This window comes from Sciurus carolinensis, chromosome 8 (genome assembly GCF_902686445.1).
Source record: "Sciurus carolinensis chromosome 8, mSciCar1.2, whole genome shotgun sequence".
In the NCBI taxonomy this organism is placed as follows: Eukaryota; Metazoa; Chordata; class Mammalia; order Rodentia; family Sciuridae; genus Sciurus; species Sciurus carolinensis.
Genome location: NC_062220.1, coordinates 145,969,014 through 145,990,031, shown reverse-complemented (window position 1 = coordinate 145,990,031; position 21,018 = coordinate 145,969,014). Strand labels below are relative to the sequence as shown.

The following is a 21,018-nucleotide window of genomic DNA, read 5'->3' as shown; positions in this document are numbered from 1 at the left end:
TACGCCTCCTGTTCTGCCTCACCCCTGACTACGGAAAGTTCCGCGGACCAAATACCAAGAAAAACGTGTCTTGAGGAAACGCGACGAGTGCGGGGTAGGGAGGGATCGGATTTGCGCATGCGCGGAAAGTAGTTGCCGGAAATCGGCGGTTAGGGAACTTGCCCGGCCTGGTTGCCTGGGGGATAACGGATAACGGATATCGCTTAGCATCCCTGCGCCTGGTGCCGTGGTCCTTGGTTTTACTTACATGGTGACACCTAAGATTTGCAAATTCGCTTAGGGTTTGGCATAATGACGTGGAGGACACCTTTTGTTGGAGGGAGCGCTTATCTCTCCTTCCTGTGACGCATCCCTTCCATAAAAAGATGCAAACTTGCAGACCCTCGATCGACTAAAGGACTCCCGCCCCTCCCCCCGTTAACTCCAGGGTTGTGGATCTGCCCTCCCGAAGCTGCTCGGGCAGTGTATGTACGCCGTCGGAGGGGCTAGAATTCGGTCCCGGCCTCTTCTGCACCCCAATACCTCCCCGCTCGACGCACGCGTGCTGACGGGGGAGGGGAAAGGCGAAAGCTTCTCCCGCACGTTGCTCGATGCCGGGCCGGGGTCCCGGGTCCGACTGGACAGAGTGCAGCTCTTCCGCGAAGCCGCCCGCAGTGGCCGGGACCCGGGGCTGCGGCGGCGGGTGAGGCTGCGGGCTCGGAGGGTTGGGGGTTCGGCTCCGAGCGTAAGGCACCTGCCAAGGAGGGCTGGCAGCTCTGCTCGTGGACTGGTCCTCAGTGCACTTTGTTAAAGTGGCCGGGATGGGAAGCACGGTGGCCAATTAGCTGCTTGGGGGAGGGCTCGTGAAGGGTGGACGCTCGGGAGGAGCACTGTGCAGTGACTGAACGCTGGGACTGCGACAGTCGCCTCCCTGTATCCTTGTGCCGGAGGGGGCGCTGCAGCCTGCTGGGAAACTTGCGGTCCACCCACTTTATCTCTGTGACGGCGAGGTTAACCCGGAGCAGAGTAGGGAGAAAACGTCGGGAAGGGCTTCCAAGTCAATCAGCCAGTCCCTGGACCTGAAGCACCGTTCTGTTAGGTGGCAGTGTGTAATAGCCAACGATGATGAAGACAGCTGCTGAAGTCACCGCTGGAGGCTACACCTCCTTATCCCCCAAAGCGAGAGCTGCTCCGGGTTTACAGTACAGTTCAGCCCACGGTCGTGGCTCCAGCTGCACCCTTGGCCACCTGTTCTCTCCCCACGTCCCCCGCGCGGTGCTGGGAATCGAACCCAAGGCCTCGTGCTTGCTAGGTAGTCGCTCTGACACGAAGCTACATCCATAGTAGATTATTTTTATTTTGAGACAGGGTCTCACTCATTTGTGCTTACTCGGAACTTAGGATCCTCCTTCCTCTGCCCCTGGCGTAGCTAGGATTGCAGTGTGGGCCCCCGGGACTGGGCTTTTTTTTTTTTTTTCCCTTTTAAAGTATCTGGTGCTATTTAAAGACTTCTTAGAGATGAGATGAGGTCGTGTGCTTTCCTCTTCTTCCTCCACAGTGCGTGGTCGAGTACTGGTTCCTAAGTATGTTGGCTCCGTTAACTTCTGGTCAGTGAATAAATTGCAGGAAGCAGGAAGGAGGCAGGTTTTGTCTTAATTTAAGAAAAGTGAAAAAGAATTTGTACAAAATCGGAAACATTACAGACTAATTTATCAGTTCCATTACACCTTAATTACTCTTAAAAGGACGGTCTTTTCAGTAACCAAATTACGTTATTAAAGAACAATAAAGTAGTATCAATAGCAGAAAAATTCGAACTACTTAATTGAGCTCACTGTAGGAATTAGATTAGGAAACTATAAGAGACAAAATCTAGCTTAAAACACGTCCTATCTAGTATGGTAAAAAAAAAAAAATCCTGATAACTTACTTTGGAAAAAGCTCGGAACCATTAGGTTTTAAGCAGACTTGCAAGAAATAAATTTGAAAGGTAGTCTGATGAAAACATGAAAATTAAAAAGCATGTATAATACTATCCTTTTCATTTGAAATATATTCTTTAGTGCTTATAAAGCTGTCAATTAATTACATATTATTTATACCTTTTTTAACAGATCAGCTGGACTTTATTACCAGAATTCCAAAGGTACTGGTGAGTAGTGCATATAAAGGAGATGACACAGATAAAAAGATTCAGAGAAACGAGTTTGTCTGTAACTACTTAGGCAATGGAATTTTTAAAATAAGACTTTATTAGCATCCTTGATAAACTGTGTTTAAGATTTTCACGGCATTTGGCCTTTGGTTTTTTGAGATTGGCTTATTTCACTTAGTGTGATATTCTCCAATTCCTTCCATTTATCTGCAAATACCATAATATTATTCTTTTTTACAGCTGAATAATATTCCATTGTATATATGTACCACAGTTTCTTTATCCATTCATCTGTTGAAGTTTTCCCTGATAAGTGGATGATGATACATAATAGGTGTGGAGTGGTGGAGGTGAGAGAAGAATGGAGGAACTTTAGATTACCTAGAGGGAAATGAGAGGGAGGATGGGGCAGGGGTATGAAAGATGGTGGACTGAGACAGACATCTTACCCTATGTACATGTATGATTACACGAATGGTATGAATCTACATCATGCACAACCACAGAAATGAAAAGTTGTATCCTATTTGTGTCCAGTGAATCAGAATGCAGTCTGTAAATATAAAAAAAATAAATAATAAAGATTTTCAGTGCAACCCCTACCTCCTGGGGTCCCCTCTTGCCCCCGTGAGAGTTCTAGCAGGTTATTTCTCTTTTGTTAAGTTATCTGACATCAAGCATTTTAAAAGTTAACAATGAACTCTGAAAGGACTGTGTTCAGAACTGATATTGGTTGCAGAGCATAGCCAGGGGTTTATACTTGGACTGATGGAAAAAATTGTAAACAGCTTCAAAGACCATAAAGTATTTCTCAATGCTAATACTTTGCTGTCACTTAAAGGATAGTGCTGGGGTTGTGGCTCAGCGGTAGAGCCCTTGCCTGGCATGTGTGAGGTGGGGGTTGGATACACAGCACTACATATAAATAAATAAAGAGCCACTGACAATTAAAAATATATTTAAAGAAAAGGATAGTGCTGTCAAAATACCACCTCTGTTGGAATTGAGACAAAGACAAGCCCTAAGTGCTTCTTGCTAATTTCTGTTTTGGGGAAGGGGAGGTAGAGTTTATTAACCTTAGGGGCATTTGTGTGTGTATTAAATATAATAGTTACAGTTTTAAATTTTTGATTTACATTCAGTGATGTATAAAGCTGGATTCTCTTTGCTTTTCCTTGGCATAGTCCTTGTATAGTCTATACAGCTACCTAGGGAAAAACAACCATGTATAAGTGTGTGTGTGTGTGTGTATATATATATATATATATATATATATATATATATATATATATACATATATAAATAAATAGCATGATTGTATATGTTTTACTTTGTGGGTTTCTCTCCACCAACCGGGAATTGAACCCAGGGGCACTCTACCACTGAGCTACATCCTCAGCCCTTTATTTATTTTTTTGTTTTAAGACAAAGTCTAAGTTGTCCAGGCAGGCCTTGAATTTGTGGTCCTCCTGCCTCAGCCTCCAGAGTAGCTGGGATTACAGGTGTGTGCCACTGTGCCCAGCCTCATCAACATTCTTACTGAATTACAGTTAAATGTAAAACAACAAACAAAATTAATATGATAAAACAATCCAGGGGCTGGGGTTGTAGCTCAGTGGTAGAGCACTTGCCTAGTATGTGTGACACACTGGGTTCGATTCTCAGCACCACATATAAATAAGTAAAATAAAGGTCCATTGACAACTAAAAAATATTTAAAAAAAACAGATGTGGAGGGAAATAATTAAAGAAGAAATTTTTAAAATTATTGGTATATTTCATAGATTGATTCAATTATATGTAAAAAGCAGCTGGGTGCCCTCTTCAGCAGCACATATACTAGAATTGGAACGATACAGAGAAGATTAGCCTGGCCCCTGTGCAAGAATGACATGCAAATTCATGAAGCATTCCATACTTTAAAAAAATTAGGGGCTGAGGTTGTAGCTCAATGGTGAAGTGCTTGTCTAGCATGTGTGAGGCCCTGGGTTAAATTCTCAGCACCACATATATAAACAAGGTCCATTGACAACTAAAAAAAATTAAAAATAGGGCTGAGATGTGCCCCTGAGTTCAATCCCTGGTATGTATAAATAAATAAATAAATAAATATTTTAAAAAGCAGCCAGGTACAGTGGCATGTGACTCCCAATGACTGGGGAGGCTGAGACGGGAGGATCAAAAGTTTGAGGACAACTTGGGAAACTTAGGGAGACCCTGACTCGAAATAAAAAAATTAAAAAGCGCTGGGGATGTAACTCAGTAGTGAAGTATCTCTGCCTTCAATTCCTGGTACCAAAACAAAAGCAAATTTCTAAACAGATATCAAGATAAAAATGAAAGGTTTATATAGTGCAGGCTTTTCCTATTCAAATAAACAACAAATATATACCTACTAAAAACTCCAAAAAGGCAGGGTGTGGTGGCACACACCTGTAATCCTAGCAGCTCCAGAGGCTAAGGCAGGAGAATTACAAGTTAGAGGCCAGCTTCAGCAACTTAGCAAGACCCTAAGCAACTTAGTGAGACCCTGTCTTAAAATAAAAAATAAAAGGGCCGGAGATGAAGCTCAGTGGTAAAGCACCTCTGGGTTCAATCCTTAGTAATCCCCCAAAACACACACACACACACACACACACACACACACAAAAAGAAATATATCAAAATATTTTTAAATAATTACTACTGGATGGTGGAATCATAGATTTTATTGATTTGTTTTTACGTTTAGTGCACTTCACAAGTCTACAATGAACAATGTGTATTTCTGTTCATAATTAGAAGAAAAAAAGGCTAGTATTCAACAAGTGCCTGTTTCTCTCTGTTCCGGACTTAAGGTTTCATCCTCTTATTTAATATACAATACAGCCAATTCCTGGCAGAGAATCTAGATTATTTTTTCTCTGTGTCCTCCTTTAGTGTTGGGAGTAGTATGCCCAATATAGAACATAATTGTAAATATTTAGCCATGCAAAAGAGGAGTTAATATATTACAAATGGGAGACATACTTTTATTTATTGATTGATTGATTGTGGTGCCGGGGATCAAACTTAGGATCTCATGCATACTTTATAAGTGCTCTACCACTGAGCCACAGTCCCAGTCCTTGACGTATTTGTTGCTACTGGGGATTGAACCCACAGGGGCTTTACCACTAAGCTTCATCCCCAGTCCTTTTTATTTTTTAACTTTGGAATAGGGTCTTCCTAAGTTGCTTAGGGCCTCATTCAGTTGCTGAGTCTGACCTGGAACTTGTGATCTTCCTGCCTCAGCCTCCCTGGTGGCTGGAATTACAAGCATGCATCTCTGCATCTAACCCTAGCCCTTACACACAACTTGGTCCTCCAAATCTCAGTACTCTCCATCTGAGCAGTGCAACTGCCTCAACTGCCCTAGTGATGTCCTGATTCCTATTCCTAATGATCAGTATTTGGAATCAAGGTGTCAATGTCCAACACAATCACGATGAGCCCCTTTTCTTTCTTTCATTTTTTTCTTTGTTTTGGTACCAGGGATTGAACCCAGGGGCACCTAACCACTGAGCTATATCCCCAGCCCCCTTTTTAAAAACATTTTTATTTGAGACAGGGCCTCGATAAGTTGCTTAGGGCCTTGTCGAATCGCTGAGGTTGGAACTCCTGCCTCAGCCTCGAATGTTGCTGGGATCAGAGGTGCAAGCCACTGTGCCTGGTGTGATGTGCTGCTTTTCTAGAAATTTCCCTGGTCTTCTATACACAAGATCTGATCAGAACAAAGACACCTGGAATTTCTCAAAGGTCAAAGGTCCCTAACAGTTGTGTAACATGATTTATTATTATTATAATTTGCAGCACTGGAGATTGAACCCAGAACTTGTACATGCTAGGCAAGTGGGTTTCTTTACTGCTCAGCCACATACCCGGCCATTTTTATTTTGGGACAGGGCCTCACTAAGTTGCCCAAGCTGACCTCAAACTTATGATCCTCCTGCTTCAGCCTCCTAAGTCACTGGGATTACAAGTGTGTGCCATCATGATCAGCCATAGATATTTTAATCTGATTTACCACAACTAAAATTTGGCAGCCTTCAAGACAAAGAGTAAAACCCATCTTTCTTTCTCTTTTTATGTTGGAGTGCCAGGATCTCAGCCCCTGGCCCAAAAACCCATTTTTTTCTAACAATTTATTTGCTAAAACTTTACTGTTCACCATAGGAATAAATACCATTTCTGAAATATTGACTTTGAGATTTATAGAATATTTGTCAGAATAGTATATAAAAGTTTAGGATCTTTGTTCAGATTTCCCTAAATGTTTATCTGGTTTTTTATTCTGCACTATTTAAGAGTGAGTTGTTAAAAAAAAAAAAAAGTAAGTTACAGATACAATGCCCCTTTATCTTAAAAAAACTACTAAGTAAAAAAAAAATTTTTTTTTTGGCGGTGCTGAGGATTGAACCCAGGGCCCTGTGCTTGCAAGGCAGGCACTCTACCAACTGAGCTATATCCCCAGTGCCCCCCCCAAGTAAATTTTTAAAGGGATTATCTAAATTTACAATCTTATAAAGAAATTACAAAAATCAAGAGATTTGAAGGAATACTATTATCTAATGTATCAACCTCATTGAGATTTTGCCTATTATTTCAATAACGACCTTTATACCCTCCTCACCCCCACCACCACCATCTTCAGTTCATGCATGTCATTCATTCATTTGTCGTGTTTCTTAGTTTCTTATCCAGAACAGTCTTGAGTCATCTTATTTCTTTATCGCGCTCCCCGCCCGCAGAGAGACACGACACCTGGTTCTTTTCAGCCTTTTTATTGCGCGCACCCCCATCCTCTCAGTTCTTTCTTTGTTCTCCGTCTTTGAGGAACTTACACTCCAATATATACATTACTGTAACCAATCAGCATTTGAGCACGAGGGGAGAGCATGAACAGATACAGGCAGTAAATGCAGACATGGTGATCATGCACTGTCCACGAGGGAACTTAACCAATCCCTGGAACTTCCTCAAAATAATGTCAGTTGTTTGTGCAAAAGTTAACTGCTCTGGCTCACTGCCAGGTGCCATCTTAGCCACACCTAGGGCCAGGGGTCCCGGGTACCCCGACAGTTCCCCCTTTTTTATTATAAAATTAAGGCTCGGGACCGTGCCTGTCTTAGGCGGAGTGGTCAACCACCGTCCTTACCCGTCATTGGATAACTGCAGAGCATGCTACAGCTCCTGTCTTAGGTTGGTACGGTGTCACCTCCTTCCTTACCCGTATGACTACCGGTCCAGCATCGTGAGCCATACTTGTGGGGAACTGCCGGCCTCTAGGGCAGTCATGGCCTGATGAAAAATAATCTGGTCCATTTGTTGGGTGGCTCGTAGTTGTACAACCAGGCGAGTGAGGAAAAGGATACCAATGAGGAGAAGCAGTCCCAAAGTGCCCAAACCTGCCCACTGTTTTACAAAATCGAAAGCAGAAGAAAACCATTTAGCCAGCTCAGACATAGAAGCAATTTGTACCCTAGTAGAATTAACTTTGACAATTTCGGCTCTAAGTCGTGAGGTAAGATTATCAAATTGAGACAACCAAGTAGAAGTAAGATAGGCTGACAATTTTTTAGATAACCCAGCTGCGGTGCTGGAATTATCATATACAATGGGGGTAGCACAAACAGCTCTTAAAGAGTAAACACATCCCAGTCCCAAAAGTTCTTGTAATATGTCCACTTGTTCTTGTAATAGGTCCACTCTCTGATTCACCAGGAGAATGCCTGTTCTAAATGTTGGTTTAGAGTTTCTTTAGTCTGTAAGGCTGCAGCTGTATTTTCGGCCAAGTGATTGACTGCTGTTGCTGTAGGTATGGCAGTTGCTAGTGCTGCTGTTGCAGAAACCACTATTGCAGTGACCATAGTCGCTGTGATGCCAAATTCTCTCCTGTTTCTTGATAGTAACACTGGCAATTCTGCATCTGTAACAGAGACTGGGACTGGTAGGAAGGTAGGAACACACATTAAGTCTGCCAGCAGGAACCTAGAAGCATTTTAACATTGAGAGATAGCACAAATCTGAAGTACAATTGAGAGAAGCAGTTGTTTTGTTACATAGTTGAACTGTTCCTCCTAAGAGACTAAAAAGAGGTTGTAAGTTAGTTTATTCCGTGGAAACACACAAACTGAGCCGCAGCTCCAGTAAAGCACCGGGTTACCCTTATTACCCAGAGTTAAAAAACCCCAAACAAAGAGACAAAGAGAAAGTTTATCTTTAGGGGACCTGAAGGTCTCCTCTATTCCCCCTTTTTGTTTATAAAGAGTATTTTTGAGGGTGAGATGTGTATGTTCAACAATACCTTGTTTTTGTGGGTTATAAGGTACATCTGTGGTTAGAGTTATTTTAATTTTAGTGAGGAATTGGTTCTTACCAATTTTAGTTTTTAAAGAAAAATTTAGACTTTATAACATAGTACAATTTTTAACAGTTGTTTAACCATAATTGTATAAACCCCTATTTTTAAGACAATTGTTCTAAAGAATAAAACTTAAGAGACACAAAGTTAAGAATGAATTGGTGTTTTTAAGAAAACTTTGTTATTTTACCATGTCATTTTACCATATAGATTAAACTTTGGCTTATATCAGAACATTAGTATTTTACCTTAGGAAAAACCTTAAATAGCTTTAGCTGTTTTACATACATACAACCAACTTAGTTACACATAGACTTGTTGAAACTTGTCCTTTATTACACACAGACTTTCTTATCCAGAAACATTTTCTTTTCCTTTTTATTAAATACATTTTCAAACCCAGAACCTTTTATCTTTTCTTTTCTATCTGTTGACCCCTTTTTGTTTACATTCTGAAACAACTCTTATGAAATTTCTGAATTTAGATAAATCACTCTATTTTAATAAGATTAAATATTTTGTTATTTATAGTACTCTTAATTGAAACACAGTTGAAACTTTTGGGACCCTTTATATATAGAATTCCACTTGTTAGGACATAACTTTTAGTAACCTTGTTTTTAGTTTAGTGATGACACAAAGCAATCGTAAACCCTTTTTATTTACCAACCTATGAAAACACCAATAATGTTTAAGTATGTTACCCCATGTAATTTAAGGAGTTAAAAGTACTTGATGTTATTTAACAATTAGCATTTTAACTTTGTAAATTAACCAGACGTCTCTACAAACACATTTGAGTAATCCCATACATGTTAACTCCAATTTATTTATTTTATAAAAACCAAGATATCAGACAAGTGTCCTGAACAGGATCCGTTGCCTCTTTCCTGCTGAAGAAAAGTCCTAGAAGCAATTGATATTAGACATTGTTTAACATTAACATTTCATTAGTTTGACCACCTGGAGACTTGCAAGTTATTTTTAAAGATATTTTACTTTTATTAGTTTACCCAATTTAAATTGAACCTTTAAATCACGTGAATTAAAAGTATTTGGATCCATTTTTAAATTTTAATTTTAAGAGCGCTCAGTTTTGACAAAACATGACATTAGACAGCACAACATAACACATAACACAAAATCAAAGGCCTTGTAACTTTATAGGTAAATGTTCATTGCAATGAAACCGATGTTCAAAAACTTCAGTTGAATAAAAAATAGAACTGATCAAAAAGAAAAAAAAATCATTAACCTAGGTATGCAGGATCAAAATTATGAGCTCAAAAATACAACATTAAAGAAGAACAAAACAAATGAAGAATCCTAGAAAATAAGTTAGTTAAGTTTAAAACGGACACCTTTTTTTTCTTTTCTTCAGGTTACCCCCCCCTTTCCCGCTGAGACTGCTGTAATTTACATTCCATTGCAGGCTTTGACAAGGCCAGGCAGAGGGGAGGGAGGATCACCCAGGACTTTTTAACCCTTTTTTTCCTGGTTGAGAAATCAGGTTAGGTTTGAATGCAGAAAATCATGAAACAATTATCTCCCAATACTTGTGGGGACTATGGCTACTATATTATGTTCCCACTGTGGAATATTTAATAGCCCCTCATTTAAAAACCACGGAGAGACCTTCTCTATGGTATCAAGGAACGTTCGAGCTGTTTTTTTTGCTTTTAGTGGCATTCCATGACTTTTTAGCAACTCCCTAAGCGGCTGCTGCATTCCAGTCTTAGACAGTTCTATTCCTATGATTAAATCTTACAGCACTAAGAGCTCCAAGCACACAAACAAGCCACACAACAAACACAAAAATAACACACCACACACACAGCTCTGATCACTGCTCGGACTCAAGGTCTTAATATGAACATTATGAACTGTTCCCTTGCCTGGAACTTCCCTTTTACTTTATACTGGATCCCTGCACTGACGGACTCAAGGTCTTAAAATGAATATCACCGCTCGAACTCAAGGTCTTAAAATGAATATCACCGCTTAGATTTACCTTTTAATTACTTCAGCTTGTCGCAATGCTGCGAACGTCGAGACTGTCTCACTATCTTATCCTCGGACTATTTATGTCTTGAATTGAAAAACTTACTCTCGGACTATTTACGTCTTGAATGAAAACTTACTCTCGGACTATTTACGTCTTGAATGAAAACTTACTCTCGGACTATTTACGTCTTGAATGAAAAACTTACTCTCGGACTATTTACGTCTTGAATGAAAAACTTACTCTCGGACTATTTACGTCTTGAATGAAAACTTACTCTCGGACTATTTACGTCTTGAATGAAAACTTACTCTCGGACTATTTATGTCTTGAATGAAAGAAAAAAAAAAAAACTTACTCTTACTTTACCTGTAAGGCTCCCGGGTTTCGGCCCCACCTATCGCGCTCCCCGCCCGCAGAGAGACACGACACCTGGTTCTTTTCAGCCTTTTTATTGCGCGCACCCCCATCCTCTCAGTTCTTTCTTTGTTCTCTTCTTTGTTCTCCTCTTTGAGGAACTTACACTCCAATATATACATTACTGTAACCAATCAGCATTTGAGCACGAGGGGAGAGCATGAACAGATACAGGCAGTAAATGCAGACATGCAGTGATCATGCACTGTCCACGAGGGAACTTAACCAATCCCTGGAACTTCCTCAAAATAATGTCAGTTGTTTGTGCAAAAGTTAACTGCTCTGGCTCACTGCCAGGCGCCATCTTAGCCACACCTAGGGCCAGGGGTCCCGGGTACCCCGACATTTCTTGACATTGACATTTGTGAAGAATACAAGCTATTTCTTTTGATGACTTTTCCTTAACTTGAGTTTGACGTTTCCTCCTGAGGAGATTCAGGTCCACTCACAGGAATACAGTAGACCTGGTGCTGCGTTTGCCTTGGTTCAGTACAGCAGGAGACACCAGCTGGGGATTACTTCCTTCCTGACAATGTTAATTTTGATCATTTGGGTCCACTGATGTCTGCCAGCTTGCACCATTGTAAAATTACCCTTTGTGAAGGTTTATTATGGGATATACTTTGTGACTATCCTATTACTTCTCCATCTTTCATCCGTTAGTTTTGTCATCCATTCTTGACTAAATTAATTTACTAATTAATTAATTTATTTTTGGTACCAGGGATTGAACTCAGGGCACTTAACCACTGAGCCACATACCCAACCCTTTCCAAAAATATTTTATTTAGAGACAGAGTCTTGTTGAGTTGCTTAGGGCCTCACTAAGTTGCTGAGGCTGGCTTTGAACTCACGATCGTCCTGCCTCAGCCTCCCGAGCTGCTGGGATCACAGGTATGTGCTACCACACTTGGCACTAAATTAATTATTATTATGATGGCTAGAAACAGGTGGTTTTTCTAATTTCATCCCTCCTTCTACATTTTTTCAGTTGGTTTCCTATTATAAGGAAGAGGATTTTCTGTTTTCTATCAAATGTTTATGTCTTTATTGTATCATGTGAAGGCATGGATCCTTATTTTATTCAATAGGTTAAATCCTTCACTGTCACTATTTTCATGCTCAGATTATCTCGGATTTGGCCAGTGCAAGCCCTTTAGAAATGGCTTTTGTGCTCTTTTAATTTGTCTCTGTTATCCTTTCAGTACTTTGTGCTGGGGATCAAACTCAGGGCTTTGTGCATGCCAGGCAAACACTGAACTAAACTTCCAACCCTCCCTTCTCACTTTTTGGTGTAAAATAGTGTACTGTTGTGTCAGCCATTTCTCCTAAGAGGCAGTGGGAGCAGCATGATCCCTAAGTCTACACCCTAACCTCAGTGCCTATAGTGTTACATGGCACACATATATCTATCCATTTCTATAGTTCTACCTAATATTTATATCAAAGCCTATGAGACTAGGTGTGTAGCTCAGAGATAAGTGTGTTTAACATGCAGAAGGGCCTGGGTTCAATCCCCAGCACCAAAACACACAAACCGACTATGAGTTTATTCTGAAGACTCCATCCAACAAACACAGTTCATTCTGTGCCCCCCTCTTATTAGTAAGTAACTCTTTCTCCAACAGTATGAAATCTGGTTCCTGTTAACTATGATATAATTATTTGTTAGTACTAAAATGCACAAGAAGTAGCTTCAGAATTGTTAACCTATGCCTCTACCAAAAAAAAGAGCCAATAATTAGAGATCAGTAGTGACTTAGAGTACTTTTTTTTTTTAGTACATACAGTCCAAGCATGTATTCAGAAACTGTTGGGTTAGAAAACAATATATTTACTTATTTGTGTGGGAAATAAAATTAACATTTTAATCATTTTAGGTATATAATTCACGGGCATTAAATCATTGTGAAATCATCTTCTTAAACTAAAATTTCATATGTCAAATTACAGTAGATCCCTATTTCTTCTTTCCTCCAGCCTGACACCCATCATTTCTATGAATTTGACTTTCTTGTTATCTCATATATGTGAGATCATATAGTATTAATCTTATGACTGGCTTATTTCACTTAGTGTTCCCAGAGTTCAACCATGCGGTAGCATATGTCAGAATTCCCTTTCTTTTTAAGGCTGCATAATATTCCATTGGATGGATATACCATATTTTGTTTATCTGTTCATCCATTGTTGGACTTGGGTTTCTTCCATCTCTTGGCTGCTATTAATATGGATGTACCAATATGTTTTGAGTCCTTGCTTTCTTTTGGAATTGTAGATCAGAAGTGGAATTGCTCATTCCAATTAAAATTCCAATGACATTTCTCATAGAAATAGAGAAAGCAATCATGAAATTCATCTGGAAGAACAAAAGATCCAGAATAGGCAAAGCAATCCTGGGCAGGAAGAGTGATGCAGGAGGTATCACAATACCAGAGCTTAAACTGTACTATAGAGCAATAGTAACAAAAACAGCATGGTATTGGCACCAAAATAGACAGGTAGACCAATGGTACAGGATAGAAGACACAGATAAATACCCACATAAGTACAGGTATCTCATACTAGACAAAGGTGCCAAAAACTTACAATGGAGAAAAGATAGCCTCTTCAACAAATGGTGCTGGGAAAACTGGAAATCCATATGCAGTAAAATGAAATTAAACCCCTCTCACTCACCCTGTACAAAACTCAACTCAAAATGGATCAAGGATCTAGGAATTAGACCTGAGACCCTTCACCAAATAGAAGAAAAAGTAGGCCCAAATCTCCATCACATTGGCTTAGGACCAGACTTCCTTAACAAGACCCCCATAACACAAGAAATAAAAGCAATAATCAATAAATGGAATAGATTTAAACTAAAAAGCTTTTTCTCAGCAAAGGAAACAATCAACAATGTGAAAAGAGAACTTACGGGGTGGGAGAAAACCTTTTCCACACACACTTCAGATAGAGCACTCATCTCCAAAGTTTATAAAGAACTTAAAAAACTTTACACCCAAAATACAAAGAACCAAGTCAATAAATGGACTAAGGAAATGGGCAGACACTTCACAGAAGAAGATATACAGGTGATCAACAAATATATGAAAAAGTGCTCATCATCCCTAGTAATTAGAGAAATGCAAACTAAAATTACCCTAAGATTTCGTCTAATTCCAATTAGAATGGTTATTATCAAGAACACAAGCAATAATAACTATTGGCGTGGATGTGGGGAAAAGGCACACTCATACATTGCTGGTGGAGTTGCAAATGGGTGCAGCCACTCTGGAAAGCAGTATGGAGATTCCTCAGAAAACTTGGAGTGGACCCACCATTTGACCCAGTTATTCCACTCCTCAGTTTATATTCAAAGGACTTAAAATCAGCATACTATACTGATGCAGCCACATCAATGCTCATAGCAGCTCAATTCATAATAGTTAGACAGTGGAACCAACCGAGATGCCCTTTAATTGATGTATGAATACAAGAAACTGTGGTATATAAACACAATGGAATATTACTCAGCCATAAAGAAGAATAAAATTATGGCATTTCTGGTAAATGGATGAAGTTGGAAAATATCATGCTAAGTGAAATAGGCCAAACCCAAAAAACCAAAGACCAAATGTTTTATCTGATAAGTGAATGACGATACATAACAAGGAAGGGTGGCAGGGTGGAAAGAGAAGAGTGAAGGAACTTTGGATGGTATAGAGGAAAATGGGGCAGGAGGGGGCTGGGGAAGGAAAGATAGTAGAATGAGACAGTATTACCCTATGTATATGTATGATTACATGAATGGTGTGAATTCACATTGTGTACAACTATAGAAATGAAAAGTACCCCATTTGTGCACAATGAATCAAAATGCAGTCTGTAAAAATAAAAAAAAAATTAATAAAAAAAAGTGGAGTTGCTCAATCACGTGGCAATTCAGTTTATTTTCCACAGTTTCTATACTATTTTAATTCTCACCAGTGATGCATAAGGGTATTGATTTCTCCCTATCCTAACCAACACTTGCTTATGTTTGTTGGTTTTGTGCCAGGGATTGAATCAACAGGTGCTTAACCACTGAGCAACATCCCTAGCTCATTTTATTTTTTTTTATTTTGGGACAGGGTCTCACTAAGTTGCTTAGAGCCTTGCTTAAATTGCTAAGGCTGACCTTGAACTTGTGACCCTCCTGTGTCAGTCTCCTGAGTCACTGGGATTATAGGTATGTGCCACTGCACCCTGTGGTTTGTTATTTTTTTTTTTTGAAGATAGCTATCTGAATGGGAATGAAATGGTATCTCACTGTTTTTGATTTGTGTTTCCCTAATGATTAGTGATAATGAGCCTATGTTAATGTGTTTATTGGCTATCTGTATATCTTCTTTGGAGATGTGTATTCAAGATATTTGTGTATTCTAAAACCAAAGCACATATCATAGTCTTAAAATTTGACTGATATAAAATACTCATATTACTACTCCATAATAATACATGTAAATATCTAGATATTATTAAAGTTGTTGATCTTTACTTCTGACATTCATGATAATATCCTTGCTTACAGATAGAATCAAAGATGGACATAGAGTGAACTCCCACATAGCCAAGCTACAGGAGTTATGGAAAACACCTCAAATTCAAACAGTTCACATCCCTAAATCAATGATGGATGCATCCTTTTTAAAGGTATACTGACAGTGAAATTTATTTATTTATTGTGGTGCTGAGGATCAACTAGAGGGCTTTGCACATGCTAGGCAAGCACTCTACCACTGAGCTATACTCTTAGCCCCAGAGAAACATTTAAATATCAATATTATTTGAAGTCAGAGCTGAACTTTTTCTTTCCCCCACTGCTGGTGATTGAATGCAAGGCTAGCTCATACTAGGCAAACACTTTACTACTAACTACATGCCCAGCCCCAGAGCTGAACTTTTTTTTATTAAAAATATATTACTTAGAGGCTGGGGGCAAAGCTCAGTGGTAGAGTGCTTGCCTAGCATGTGTGAGGCACTGGGTTTGATCCTCAGCTCTGCATAAAAATAAATTAAATAAAGGGGGCTGGGGATATAGCTCAGTTGATAGAATGCTTGCCTTGCAAGCACAAGGGCCCTGGGTTCAATCCCCAGCACCACAGAATAAATAAATAAATAAATAAATAAATAAATAAAATAAAATAAAGGTATTGCGTCTGTCTACACCTTAAAAATTTTAAAAAATACATACTACTTAGCTAGAGGTCAAGGCATTGCAGATTACAAAGTTTACCCAGCATATTGTCTGGGAATCAAAAAATATCTGTCTAGGTAAACTCACTCATGAATGCAAGGATGATAGATTTCCTGTCATAAGATCTAATGTATTAGGAAGCTCAAATGCTCAGAAAGCTCAAAAACAAAGATACTCAAGAAAAGTTCCCTTCTACTGGTTGCATGCCTGTTATCCCAGTGGCTCAGGAGGCTGAGGAAGGTTGATCGCAAATTTAAGACCTGCCCCAGCAACTTAGCAAGGCCCTGTCTCAAAATTAAAAAAAAATAAAAATAAATAAACACAAATGACTGGGGATGTAGCTCAGTGGTAAAGCACCCACGGGTTTAATCCCTAATACCCTCCCCCCATTCTAGAGCTGCATTGAAAACCCAACCTTACAAAGATTTAACTCAAGAACTACAAAATTAAGAGAACAGGTAAAGAAAATGGAAATGAGGATCGTTCAATTATTTACTTGTGCTGCTCATTAAAGACCAGTTGTGAGAGCTGGGTGTGGTGGTGCATCTGTATTCCTAGCTACTTGGAAGGCTGATCTTTGAGCTCGGGAGTTCAAGGTCAGTCTGAGCTCCGTAGTTAGATTCCATTAAAAATGAGAGAGATTGAGTGAAAAGGGGCATGGTTGCTCTAAGGGTCATCTCTACAGCAATGTGACTGTGTGAATGAGAGTTAATAAAGATTACTATACACACTGGTAAATTTTCCAACCAATATTTTAAATTCTCCCTGAATTTATTACCTTTTCAGTAAAGTAAACCCTGTATGTGTATACATATGCATATGGTAGAGTCTTGAATGAGCATGTACTTCAAAATCAGAAGTATACTCATCTGGAATTACTTAGCTGGAAACTGTAACTGTCCCTCAGTATGTAGAATACAAATAGTTATTCTGGTACTGGAAAAAAAGACTTTAGTTGAAACTAAGTAGAATCATGGGGTTGATTTTAGGTACTGTGTTATACCTCAAAAATCATATTGAGAAGGTAAGATGCCCATACCGAGAAGTACATGCAAACCAAAACTTGCTGGTAAAACATGCCTTGTTCTTCTCAGGCAGGGGGTGCTCAAAGTGCAGAGGACATCTGGATGACTTGAGTGGAACGTCAAAGTCACTTGCACTCTTTAAATGGCATTTCTTTTTCTTTAGGCCATGTTGACATAGTTTAGCTTGTTTATGTCACATGTATAGATGGTACAGCCCTCCTAAACATCCATCCCTTCAGATAAGAGAGATGGTCAACCTCTGTTCCATAATGCTGACCATAAATCCTTTCATTGTCTTTTAGCATCCAGACCTCACCATAGGCCAGAAGCATTATCTGTGCAGCATTGCTAAGATCTATAATGTAAACTATCTGAGGACCTTGATGAAGAAGCAGTACCTGTATGTGATCCAACGCAACTCACAAAAGCCAGGCAGGTATGCCTCCAGTTGGTGCCTCACTAGTTCAAGAAGTGAGTCATCTAACTGCAGTGATTTATATGACAGGTGTCCTCACTCATCACAGGAGCCGCCTCTACTCTTGTTACTCACAGAAACAGCATTACCCCTGCACTACCTGGCGACACCAACTGGAGAGGGAGGACTCTCCCAGCATTGCAGCTGTATCTACACCCGAAATGATCATACAGCATTCCCTTTGGCGACCAGTGAGAAACAAAGAAGGGTCTGTTTCTTGAGTTAAGAGGGAGAACATGTGCTCAATTTTATCTGAAGGGTAGCTCATACTAAAGATTGTGTTCCCTAATGTTCACTTTAGTAAACTCAGACTAGGGTGGACAGAAAGCACAAAAGGATCTTTCTCTTTACTGAGCTGATTGAAATACACCACTCCTTTTAGAACATATTTTGAGGAATTATAAAAAAATTCTTGATCGGACAGAGGTATGAACAGGCCTTTTCAATATGTTCCCATTCAAATTCAAAATAATGGAAATACTTCCAAAAGGAGAGCATATAGTTGCTTCTGCACTGCAGAGTACTTTAAAACAAAGAAGAAAAAAGAGATTAGAAAACCCCAGTATTCAAACAGCACTATTACAGTTAACTTTACATTTCAGGATTAATAAATCACAGGAGAACTTGGGGGCTTAAGTGGTCTCTTTGGTAATTCTAGCAGCTAATAAAAAGAATTTGTATGAACTTCCTTGTGCATTAAGTAGCTGTTCACTTTGTTGGCTCCAATTAAGATACTTCCCTTTATTATAGGTTAAAAACTGGATATGCATCTAAAATAAGATGTAAGTCACTGAAGATTTTTAGAAGACCTGGCAGACTGTGCATGCAACCAGGTAACTTTGGAATTTTAAAAATATGCATTTTTGAGGGTTTTATGTTTAGACATTTTAAACCAAATATAGTTTCACTTCTATTATGAAGACATTACAAGTTTTGGAAATGACCTGCCTTAATTGCTCCAAATAAAAAACGGCACATGAAATTTATGCTCTCATTTAAAAGAATGCACTGCTCAAGTGACAGTCAAGTTATTTTTTTCTTCTTTTGGGAGTGCTGGGGATCCAACCTAGGGCTCACGCATGCTGAGCACATGCTCTACCACAGAGCTACATCCTCAGCCCAACAGAGTATTTCTAATTCTCAGTATATTTACTGAGAATATATCAAGTCGAAAACTGAGTATATATCAAGGTTGAAAACTTAACAGAGAATGAATTTGTCAGAACCCTGATCCACAAATATGATCTTCTCAAGTCATATTTCTTTTATGAGATAGTGCCATGTTTGGGTGGACAACATGTTTTGTATAGCACTTAGTAATTTACAAAGGCTATATAACTTATACCATCTTGTCTGATGTTCAATAAACCAGTGTAAGCAAGCCAAGCAGATGACAGTATCAAAATTTTACAGATGCAACTCAGTCAAATACAGACTTTGGAAGGATGTGCATAAAGGATCCTTCTACCACAAGTATAGAACACTGCAAAATTAAAAACAGGAAGAAAAATTAAATGATCCGAAGTATTTCTCAGAATTATACTGGAATTTTAAGTGGAGATAAAATAATTCCCCAGTTACTGTCATATGAAGTAAGGCCTTCTGAATTGATATTCCATCATGATACAACAGCACCACCCAGCTCTGCTATAAATATCATAATATGCTGACCCAAGAAATGAGAGAAAGGGAAAAGATAAATCTGGTTCCAAAAAGAACAGTTAGGGAAAACCTGGAGAGGGGAAAGGCATTGTGCCCCCGCCACCCCAGAAAGAAAGAACCCAAAGAAAATGAAGAGACACTGAAGATACAACTGATCACTTTTTCTCCCTGACCGAAAGGTTTTGAAAGCCAACGGGAGTGGGCTGGTGGTGTAGCTCCATGGTAGATCACTTGCCTAGCATATGTGAAGCACCGGGTTTGATTCTTGGCACAGTATAAAAATAAAGAAAATAAAGGTCCATCAATGACTGGGAAAAAAAAAAAAAACAATGGGAATATAATACTTAGTAACAAAGAATTTGCTATACAGTAACTTGTTTTGAATATAGTATTCTGTATCATATATCTTATTTTTAAGAGTAAGAGTTGACTAAGCTGAAAATAAGAGAGTATTTTATCTCTGCTAAAGGTTAATTAATAAGCTAGGTCATTTTGAAAGTTGTTCCAAAGCAGACATCATAAACTCTTATTATTCCTTTAGTTTCTTCAAATGATTCTGAATCACATATGAATGAAGAAAAAAAAGAAGAAGATATACTAAATAAGTGTATGCAGTCAATGTCAATTGAAGAACAGGGAGAACATGTGATGTTAACTTGACAGTTGTGTCTTGTGGACTGAATTCAGACACCACCTGATATCCAGATACTGTGCCAAAAGGGAAGGAAAGGGACTGTGAATTGTGTCCTTTATGTTTAGGATGGTGTTATTCACTATTCATGAATTTTAGTTTGTTCAAAAACTTTACAACAATGTGATTGGTCTGATGTAATTCAATGTACCATTGATATTAGTGGAATAAAATTTACATGTAATATATGCTTGTATATTCTAGCTAGGTACAATTAAAAGTTTTCTTATCTCTTAAAATTGAATTATTTTTCTTTAAACCTGACAAATGCATTATATATGTAATTCCTTTCCTTGTTTACACTAAATTCTAAAATAGCAATATTCTAACATCCTACAAGTATTTTCTTGTTTGGAATAAGGACAACTCCAAAATATTAAGATATATAATAGTATTTGATAGGCAGAATGCCATGACTTGCAAAGTAGGTGTGCAATAAATACTTGCTACTTGATAAAGTTAAAAATGTACAGATTTGCCTTATCTTATAAAAACTGAACTCTCAAATTAGATTCAGCTGGGAATAGTTGCACTTCTGACAGGATTCTTTACATATGCACTCTTATAAGTGAGCTTCCCAGCTAAACTTAGTGGTTCCTAAAACAGATGTTAAACCTTGAAAAATGGGAGGAGCAACAGTCTAAACAATCACTGCTGATTTAATACATCAATATGATACATTATTTGGAAAATAAAATGTGAGTCCAACATTATGACACAGATGTAAGAAAAGGAGTGCTCTGGGGTCGGGGATTTAGCTCAGTGGCAGAGCGCTTGCCTTGCACGCGTAAGGCCCTGAGTTCGGTCCTCGGCTCTGAAAAAAAAAAAAAAAGTCTAAAAAAAAAAAAAAAAAAAACAAAAAAGGAAAAAAATCCAAAAAAAAAAAACAAGGTAACAGAAAAGGAGTGCTCTGAAAGGTTATCTCAACTACTCCTTTAACACTTATATTTGCACAGTTTCATTTGGCCTCTCATTTTTATTTTTTTTTAATTAAGTGCAGATTAGCAAGAAA

At 38.8% G+C, this 21,018-nt stretch overlaps 1 protein-coding gene and 1 non-coding gene across 5 annotated transcripts; both read left to right on the top strand.

Annotated features, from left to right (window-relative positions):
* Nucleotides 1–142: 142 nt before the first annotated feature.
* Fam216a (family with sequence similarity 216 member A) lies at nucleotides 143–20,752 on the top strand. Of its 4 annotated transcripts, none has more exons than XM_047560362.1 (7): nucleotides 143–682; nucleotides 2,094–2,125; nucleotides 15,488–15,609; nucleotides 17,481–17,614; nucleotides 17,703–17,861; nucleotides 18,404–18,486; nucleotides 19,857–20,752. In XM_047560362.1, the coding sequence occupies exons 1-7, from the start codon at nucleotides 591–593 to the stop codon at nucleotides 19,973–19,975; spliced, it is 741 nt and encodes a 246-aa protein (XP_047416318.1). In that variant the 5' UTR covers nucleotides 143–590; the 3' UTR covers nucleotides 19,976–20,752. The 4 variants fall into 4 exon arrangements, with proteins under 4 accessions (XP_047416318.1, XP_047416317.1, XP_047416320.1 ...); XM_047560361.1 differs by having other exon boundaries at nucleotides 2,094–2,131; XM_047560364.1 differs by lacking the exon at nucleotides 15,488–15,609 and having other exon boundaries at nucleotides 143–1,291.
* Nucleotides 3,950–4,056, top strand: LOC124992078 (U6 spliceosomal RNA). The gene has a single exon (XR_007110073.1). It is a non-coding gene; the product is annotated as a U6 spliceosomal RNA (small nuclear RNA).
* Nucleotides 20,753–21,018: the final 266 nt, after the last annotated feature.

Coding starts and splice junctions, on each gene's coding strand:
- Fam216a (XM_047560361.1), top strand. CDS start 591: ATGCCGGGCCGGGGTCCCGGGTCCGACTGGACAGAGTGCAGCTCTTCC. Junction 2,132..15,487: donor CCAGAATTCCAAAGGTACTG/GTGAGTAGTGCA, acceptor CCTTGCTTACAG/ATAGAATCAAAGATGGACAT. Junction 15,610..17,480: donor TGGATGCATCCTTTTTAAAG/GTATACTGACAG, acceptor ATTGTCTTTTAG/CATCCAGACCTCACCATAGG.